This window comes from Phycodurus eques, chromosome 1, assembly GCF_024500275.1.
Source record: "Phycodurus eques isolate BA_2022a chromosome 1, UOR_Pequ_1.1, whole genome shotgun sequence".
NCBI lineage: Eukaryota > Metazoa > Chordata > Actinopteri > Syngnathiformes > Syngnathidae > Phycodurus > Phycodurus eques.
Genome location: NC_084525.1, coordinates 13,972,420 through 13,981,908, shown reverse-complemented (window position 1 = coordinate 13,981,908; position 9,489 = coordinate 13,972,420). Strand labels below are relative to the sequence as shown.

The 9,489-nt window shown below is 43.4% G+C and overlaps 1 protein-coding gene across 3 annotated transcripts in view; it reads left to right on the top strand.

The window, feature by feature from the left end:
* The first annotated feature begins 923 nt into the window (after positions 1-923).
* eif2d (eukaryotic translation initiation factor 2D) overlaps positions 924-9,489 on the top strand; it is a 36,249-nt gene continuing 27,683 nt past the window's right edge. For 2 of the 3 annotated variants that reach the window (XM_061678840.1, XM_061678848.1), the window contains exons 1-5: positions 924-1,096; positions 1,647-1,837; positions 1,928-2,011; positions 2,093-2,183; positions 2,270-2,377. In XM_061678840.1, coding sequence (XP_061534824.1) covers positions 1,041-1,096; positions 1,647-1,837; positions 1,928-2,011; positions 2,093-2,183; positions 2,270-2,377 — 530 coding nt within the window. In that variant the 5' untranslated portion in view covers positions 924-1,040. Of the gene's footprint in view, positions 1,097-1,646; positions 1,838-1,927; positions 2,012-2,059; positions 2,184-2,269; positions 2,378-9,489 lie in introns of all 3 variants that reach the window. The other variant, XM_061678857.1, reaches the window with a different exon arrangement.

Genomic DNA, 9,489 nt, shown 5'->3' with positions numbered 1-9,489 from the left:
CAAATCTCGGCCCCACCTGTGTGGAGTTCGCATGTTCTCCCCGTGCCTGCATGGGTTTTCTCCGGGCACTACGGTTTCCTCCCACATCCCAAAAACATGCATGGTAGGTTGATTGAGGACTCTAAATTGCCTTAAGTGTGAATGTGTGTGAGAATGGTTGTTTGTCTATATGTGCATATGTGCCCTGCGATTGTCTGGCGACCAGTTCAGGGTGTACCCAGCCTCTCGTCCAAAGATAGCTGCGATAGGCTCCAGCACGCCCGCGACCCTGGTGAGGATAAGCAGAACGGAAGACGAATGAATGAATGAAAAATCAGTCTTCAGTCTTTTAATACAAATTCGGAGGAGACTGACCAGGATGTTGATATATAACTTTGACTTTCATTACCATGACGACCACTGGGGGGAGATAACGGTGTTGCAACGTGACAAACAGCTACTTGTGAAAGAAGACAAGCCCAGAAGACAAAATCATTTTCACTTGTGGATGCAGTAACTCATGCGCTACACTTCACACACTTGTCAATTAGTGTGCGGATCTGTCTATGTGAAGTGAATGTATGTGAATGAAAAATCACTTAATAAGTATCCCGGCATGATATTGAGTAAACCACAACTGGGTCTTAATTAGCAGCTCAAAACTACATAATTATGACAATTTGGATTCCATGGAGATGAAGCACCTCGAGCAAATAAGACAACATCCAGTGATAGTAGCTGTAAGGGAGAGGAACATTTTCAAATGCAGTTTAAGTAATTCACCCACAAGTCATGACTCATACCACATGTTGTCTCGAAGCAACTGGAATGCATAGAGATTGTGGTGGTGGATTCGTACTATTTTTGGGCTCGGTGTCTGTGCAGTCCAAACAGCGGAACCAAAACACCGGTGCTGTTGTTTCACGCCGAAACTAAATACGCACCGGACTGTTAAACGCAACACACGGCAGCTGCAAAAAGGCTTTTTCTTTTTTCCTTACTAGCATGTAATATCATTTCTACAGTTTTCCCCATTTGATTTTGATTCATTTTCTGATAAAATGTTTGCAAAACCGTTTCGTGTTAAATCCAACATCGTAATGAAGGGATCCGACAGGTGAGTGACGGCCTGTGCTTTTTGCAAAATGTCAGTAGCTATCCTGTCATTTAGTCCTCAAAAAGATTTTTAAAAATGTATTTCAATAGCTGCTAGTAAAAAATAATAAAGTTTTGTTTCCACTTAAATTTTACAGCTTAGTTTGACCTTTTCCCAGTGAGTCCCACGTAAATAATGCACAAACTGCTCTAGTTGGCTATTAATTTCTTCATCTGTTGAGAAGAAATAAAAGATAATTTTTGGTTTACTCTAAACAAAATACTTATTTTTGAATACTGTTAGAAATTACTGGCTGTACTCTTACACAACACTGCTTACACCTTTGTTTGTATGATGTTGATATGTTGTGCGTTTGTTGTGTCGGTGCGACTCAGTGTACTGCAATTATATGTTTATAAAGATATCTGGATGTGTATCTGTAATGGGATGTATCAAGCAAAAGTGTATGCAGTGTTGTGTAAGCGTGCAGCCAGTAATTTCTAACAATACTGTACCCATTTCTGCTATGAAATGAATTTAAAAATACTGTGTTGGATTGTATTATCTTCAGGAGAAAGCTCAAGGCTGACGTATCAGCAGCCTTCCCTACCCTGTTTTCTGATGAACTAACAGAGCTGGTCCCGAACAAAGAGGAATTCAATGTTGTGAAGATATTTGCGCACAAGGGAGACGCTGTGACATTATATGTAGGTCATAAAAACCCGCTCTTCTTTGAAGTGGATAAACAGCTTTATCCTACAGGTGATTAAAAGCTTACTCTGCCGTATGAAAATCATGGAATACTCAAAGTGAAGGAGGTCAATTAAAATGTGCATTTTCATATTGTAATAGTCTATATGCTCTGGCGCTACCCTGCTGTCCTGCCTGCGTTCAGGACATGGCCTCTTGTTCTTCACAAGATGATCGGAGGAGCCGGTAATCTTCTTTTTCAATAACTGCACAGATGTTTCTATTTTGATTCAGATGATCAAGAAGCTGAGTAACTTCTGTCTACAGATCTCATGCTTCCAGGTGTGGTAGTGCCTTCCAGTGGACTCCCAGACATAAAACAGGGTGACCCCTGTGCTGTTACACTTGTTAATAATAGGTATGTTTTTTTTTGTTTTTTTTTTTAAGTAAAAGGTTTTTCATACACTTATGCACGTTTGACAGAACTCTATATATTGATTCCAGAGCTCCTGTTGCAATTGGCACAGCTGCAGTTTGCAGTGCAGAAATGCTCAATTTGGGCATGAAAGGGAGAGGGGTGTGTGTTTTGCACACATACATGGATCATCTCTGGTGAGTGGCTTCCTTCCACAAATCACATCTTCATTGATAGCTGTTTCACTCTAGGGATAGTTTGTCCACAGAGGGTGGAGATAATTGGGATCAAATGTTTTTGTCAGCATGTTACCAATTGCACTTTTCAACCAGGAGACTGGTGCTGCTTGCTGTGATTAGTGATAACTTTGCTGATACTGTTGCCTATTTAGTTAACATGGTATATCAACAATTTCATAGCAAGCACAGTTTTGTCGTAATGCGGTCATATTAGGAATATTCAGACGGTGTTATCATTGAGAGTGATAAAGTATTGCAAGCTTTCATACCGATGCCAAATTCAAGTTGATACAGTCTTTTAATTCAAATTCGGAGGAGACTGACCAGGATGTTGATATGGAAGTGTAACTTTGACTTTCATTACCATGACAACCACAGGGTGGCGCTAACGGTGTTGCGACGTGACAAACAGCTACTTGTGAAAGAGGAGCCCAGAACACAAAATCAGTTTCACTTGTGGATGCAGTACCTCATGCTCTACACTTCACACACTTGTCAATTAGTGTGTGGATCTGTGTATGTGACGTGAATGAAAAATCACTTAATAAGTATCCCGACATGATATTGAGTAAACCACAACTGGGTCCAAATTAGCAACTCAAAACCACATAATTATGACAATTTGGATTCCATGGAGATGCGTTTCAAGCTTGAGGTCACAAACTGATTTTCTGTTAAAGACCAGAAATCAAGGTTCCATTAATCACAGCAAGTTGTCCAGGTCCTGAAGGAGCTAAGAAGCCCAAGACCATCAAACATACCACCACCATGTTTGACAGTTGGTGTGATGTTCTTTTTCTGAAATGCTGTGCTACATTTACGCCAGATGTAACGAGACACACACCTTCCAAAAAGCTCAACTTTCATCTCGTCACTCCATATAATATTCTCCTAAAAGTCATTGAAATATTTATTTTATTTTTTTCAAAAGTAAGATGAGTCTTTGTTCTTTTTGCCATTGTTCTTTTTACCATTTTTGCCCAGTCTCTTCCTTATTGTTGTCTCATGAACACTGACCTTAACTGAGGCAAGGGAGCCCTGCAGTTCTTTACAATTCGTCCTGAGTTACTTTGTGGCCTCCTGGACGAGTCATTGCTGTTCTCTTTGGGTAATCTTTGTCGGCCGGCTACTCTTGGGAAGGTTTAGCACTGTTCCATGTTATCTACACGTAAGAGTAATGTAATCCCTATGGTAAGGTGGAATCCTAAAGCTTTAGAAATGGCTTATGTAACCCTTTCCAGACTGATAGATGTCAATTACCGTAATTTCTCGTGTATAATGTGCACCCATGTATAATACGCATCCCCAATGCTGACCTCAAAATTCTGGAAAACCCTTCTACCTATGTATAATGCATTTTTACAATGCATGATTTCGCTTATATGCTTGCATATGATCAAAACAGCGGCACGGTGGACGACTGGTTAGAGCGTCAGCCTCACAGTTCTGAGGACTCGGGTTCAATGCCCGGCCCCGCCTGTGTGGAGTTTGCATGTTCTCCCCGTGCCTGCGTGGGTTTTCTCCGGGCACTCCGGTTTCCTCCCACATCCCAAAAACATGCATGAATTGGAGACTCTAAATTGCCCATAGGCATGACTGTGAGTGCGAATGGTTGTTTGTTCCTATGTGCCCTGCGATTGGCTGGCAACCAGTTCAGGGTGTACCCCGCCTCCTGCCCGATGACAGCTGGGATAGGCTCCAGCACCCCCGCGACCCTCGTGAGGAGAAGTGGCTCAGAAAATGGATGAATGGATGATCAAAACATGAAGTATCTGTATTTTGTTAGTTTTTTTTCAAATAATTATTCTGAAGTTTAGATCTTTATTTGAACACTTTTTTTTAATTTACTTGCTCTTATTTTGAAATTAACAGCCCTACTTTTATTTACTAAATTAGAAAACACACAGTTGTGCTCATATGTTTGATTACCCAGGCAGAATTTGTAAGATGGGTACAATTCTTTAAAGAAAACATGAAGGACAAGGGGAAACACATTTACTTTGATTTTAAGGGGATTCAAATTAAACTGTCAAGCAGTTGTCTCCCAGGCTCCGCCAATTTGTGGTGAGAGGTTGTAGGCTCCCCGGGCTGGGCCAGACCTTCGGCAGGTGGAACAACAAGAGAGTGAGAGAGCGAGCGAAAATGTGAGAGAGCGAGACAAAGGAGCTTCGGCCTTTTTTATTCGCTTCATAGAGCGAGGCTGGCCCCTGTTGACCAAATGGAAGGCATACCGTGCCTCTAGAATCGCATTTCATTTTAGTATAATTTGTGGTTTAAACCCCATTGTTCCGCTTTGCCTTGTCACGCGCCCATCCTCTTTAATCCCGGTAACGAATGTTTCAAGTGTATGTGATTTCTGGGAACACTAATATTTGCAATGTGGCATTCGTGTTGTGGGGTGAAACATTTTATCCGGTTCAGTTGACAACAGATTTGACACGAGACATTCAAGTTTTCAGAAATACAGTCACTAGTGGCGTTGATGTAAAGTTCTTAAAATATTAGATCACATTCAAGTTCAGTGAAGACTGTGATCAGTTAAAGGTCAGAGAACAAAGATTTTAAAATGTTTCTTGATAACTCTAGAACCCCTTTACAAACCACATCTGCCATTTCAAAGGGATTATATGGCAGATATACAGCAGTTAAAACGATAAATATGATGCAGAATGCGTATAAAAAGACAGGCTTTTGACATATCGTCACATCGAGCCAGTGGCCACTCTCTTTTTCTGTTGTACAGCTGCTACTTGGCTGCTCGTCGTCGTCACTGTCAGTTCCGACATCCTGATCGACTCAAACATGTACGCTTTGACGATGCCAAGTTCAGTTGGGTGCTCTTGTACGTCGAAATCCTCCTCCTCCACATATTCCAACACGTTGCTCGCCATTGCATATAGAGTGTAGCGCGTTGTGTTTGGCAATTGCAACGTCACTTCTGGTAGCCCTTGGGGTGGATAGAGTAACCACACCACGGTGTCTTGAGCTGCGAGTATGTTCGGGGAGGACTCAATATGCGTCATAAAACCCACATTTTTAGCTAAACTATGGTTGAAAACTTGCTGGAAGTTACGTGCATGTATTACATAAAATATAAACAATGGCAATATGAATTCTAACTGACCCCATAACATCTTTCTCATCTGACCTTTAATCCGGGTTTGCAGTGGCTTTCCGCCACCTGTGTCGTACCGTCCATTGTCCCAGCCAGATGTGCAGATGTCACGGTGCACAGCAGGAAGGAGAAGTCTTTGTTGTCGACGCTCTCCAGGCTGGCTGGTGGTGGAAGTTCATTAATTTAGCATTCTAGTGCAAAACCAGTTGAAAAAAAAAAACCCTTGTCTCAGTTTTGATGCTCCATGGGCTTATAATTCACTTAGCGTCCACATTCTAAACCAGTGTCTGTGTCTCTGCTTTGATGCTTAGGCTTGTAATTCACTTAACGTCTGTGTGCGAAGTTGAATATGCCGTGCTCCATGGTCGTCCACCTCGGCGGGGGGGCAATAGTGATGTCGCTTGGTCTGGAGTTTTTTTGGGGTCATAGTGCCATCGGGCGAGAGAGTGTCCGTTACATATCCCCCCCCCCTTCATTGGCCCAGTCCGGCTCAGTCCGGCTCGATGGCGGATCTAGGCGACGTCTCGTTGGAAGATGGCACAGGTTGGCAGGAACACACACAGCAATGCAGTTATCAAAGTACAACATTAGTGCATATCACCCCCCTTATGGCTATAACAGTTGTTCATGGCAACTTCTTACTTAAGGTCTGCCTACATGTGCAAATAGGTGTCGGTGTCAGGGTTGGCGTGTGTGGATAGATGGGCGTAGGTGTGTATATTGGGATGGCAGTGAGACCAGTAATTTGGGACAGGTGCGAAGCTAAAACTAGGGGTAAACATTAACTAGGTGTAGAGTTCTCAGTAAAAGTCACAAGAGGAGAAACTCAACACGGCTCTATGGAGGAGAAAGAAAGAGAGAGAAAATGTAGCTAACTGTAACTTGGAACATAGGGGGCACAGCTGTCAGGTGTAGAACCCGACACATCAATCAAGGAGAGGGAAGGTGCCAAGTTGAGGTTCTAATCTTGGGGAGAGCAGAATCCTAGTCTAGATTCAAAAGGGGTAGAGAGGTACGGGGGGAAATTGAGGTCAAGGAGGACCTCCTCCCCTGTCTGTATGGGGTTAGGTTCGGGTTCAGTCATTCTTTTCCTACGGATAATTTTGGGTCGTACATTTGAGCATTGGTTTAGAAGACCCTGCAAGTTCTGAGTCTTTCGATAGAGCATGTAGGCGATGACGAAAGTCATGCAGTAAGTTTTATCTGCTGGGGACCAGGAGTGCATGAGCGGGAGCTCGGGTGTTCTGCCCTCAGTTCTAATGGTGCGTAGGGTGTTGTCAATGTGGGTGATATCAATCGCCTGAGTTCCTTCAAATTTAATCTGTTTGAGTCTCAGGATCAACCTCCAATTTTTACTGTCCGAAAAAGTTAGAAATCTCGATTTCGCTCTCATAATTGTCGGCTGGCAGGTGGTAGAGGGCGACGTCCTCAATACACAAAATGGCATCTTTGGGGACGTCGAGCCACATGGTTTGATTTAGCAGGGCGAGTCTCGTTGCAGTGTCGTGGTGGTCGTAGTACTGGTGTGTTGACTAGCCATTTGGAGCCAACAATTTCTGCATGAGTAGTCGTAACCTGTTAGCGAGGTGTAGCTTCTGCTCTACACCGCAACCCATCCTTCATGAGCTTCAGGCCGCAAATCCCATCCGCTGCATCTCGGATGAACGGCTTACTGGGATACAGGTAATGAAGAGAAAACGCCAAGTGGGCTTGAACAGGGCTCATGGGGCTGGCAAGAGGTTTAGAAAGGATGCTTTCGACGAAGCTGAGGGGTACCAAGTATGGAGGAATTCTACCCATTGCTAAGTTATCTATGGAGGAAGAGATTTCACGTAGCATGTCATTCATCAATATGGTAACAATCCGTGTGTGAGCATAATCCGTTAGAGCAGCGGCAACAGAGAGGTTATGATCTGCCTATTTCAGTTAAGGGTTGCACTGGAAGCTTCGAGAACTAAGATGGGTACTCTTAGTGTGTTGCTTAGCGACCAGGAATTGGTTACTTCGTTAGCCATGCGTTGTCGTGTGGTGGGGATTTTGGACTGGAAGCTCAGCATGATGGCTGAAAATGCAGAGTCCACAAAATCCGTTTCGAAGGGCGCAACTGAAGTATTTATAAGGGGGTCGAGTTGGCTCGAAAGGTTGAGGGAAGGTCCTGTGTCATAAGAGCGATGCCTGGTGGACCTGTTTGGCATTACCGGTGTAGTCCCCTCTTTTGTAAGATCGTCAACTGGTTGCGGTTGTTTTGGAGGGGTCGGAGTGCGGACCATGTGCAAGTCAGTTAGGCTGCAGTCGAGTGAGTCTTTAGCGAATGACCCGGCATGTTTGATTAGCACATCCCTCAAACGCTGTCGTTCGTCATCGGAACTTAGGGTGTCAGCATCCGCTAGGGCCTACTGCACGTGGGTTTCAAAGTTAGGATAAGGGAGAGGGCGACGTTACCGGTGGCGGCGAGTTGGTTCACGAAGTGTTTGAAGGAGTGGGTGAAGTCGCGGGAGACGCGCTTTCGGGTGCAGCTGGCATTATACTGAGCGTCTGGATCACCAGGTGTTGTAGCTAGGTCCACTCTGATGATGTCATCACCCTCAGTAGGTCCCACTGGAACAAGAGCAATGTGTCGCGAAGGAACAGTGAGTCGTACTCCACCAGAGGTATCCAATGGGAAGAGGTCTTGTGGAAGGTGACTAATCACGGAGACCGTGAGATTGAAGTCGTGGAAGTCTGAGCAGATCAAGAGGCCAAGCCTAGTAGATCTGGGGATGTGAACGTCATTCCGTGTCTGGTTGTGAATCAGCAGCACGGTTGTCCGGGAAGCTTCTAGGTGGGGTGTGGCATGCAGCGACAAACCCAGGTCGTTAAACTCCGGTGAAGGCTGAAAGAACCCTTCTACCTATGTATAATGCATTTTTACAATGCATGATTTTGCTTATATGCTTGCATATGATCAAAACATGAAGTATCAGTATTTTGTTAGTTTTTTTTCAAATAATTATTCTGAAGTTTAGAACTTTAGTTGAACACTTTTTTTAATTTACTTGCTCTTATTTTGAAATTCACAGCCGACTTTTATTTACTAAATTAGAAAACACACAGTTGTGCTCATATGTTTGATTACCCAGGCAGAATTTGTAAGATGGGTACAATTCTTTAAAGAAAACATGAAGGACTAGGCGAAACACATTTTATTTTAATAGGATTCAAATTAAACTGTCAAGCATTTCAGAAAAGCATTATCATTAAACAAAACATAAGCATGAAGAAATTAATGATGGTTGTTCAATCAGTCATATTTTAAAAAAAAAATATTTCACAAATGCTGCCAGTGTATATAAACATACGAGCACAACTGTACATATATGCAGGCATCCGTACCCCTATCATATTGGAATGAAAGTGTAGGCTACACTTTTTTTTAAAACCACGAGGTGGCGGTGGCATTTTGGAATGAAAGTGTACAGCTTTTTCATAACCACTACATGGCGGCATACATTTATAAAATGTGAAAGATTTTTTCCATTTGCCCCTATACCTATGTATAATGCGCACTATTGACTTTTGACCAAAAAAATAAAATTGGGGGGGGGGGGGGGGATGCGCATTATACACAAGAAATTACGGTAAATAATAGGCAGATGCTGTAAATGTCCTGCAGGAAGGGAAGAGAGGTTCTGATCTCCTCAGCTGCCCTCACTATGCGATGGAGAGTCTTGCGGCAGGATGCAGTGCAGGCTATGTACGACACAGTAATGCAGTTGGTCAAGATGTGCTCTGTCGTCCCTCTGCAGAACGAGCACATGATGCGGGGCTCTGGCTCTTCTCAGTTTTATTTCCATTTGCCCCTATACCTATGTATAATGCACACTTGACTTTTGACAAATTTTTTTTGGGGGGGGGGGGGGGGATGCGCATTATACACGAGATTTTGGTACTTTATTGATCGACTGTTCTGGAATTT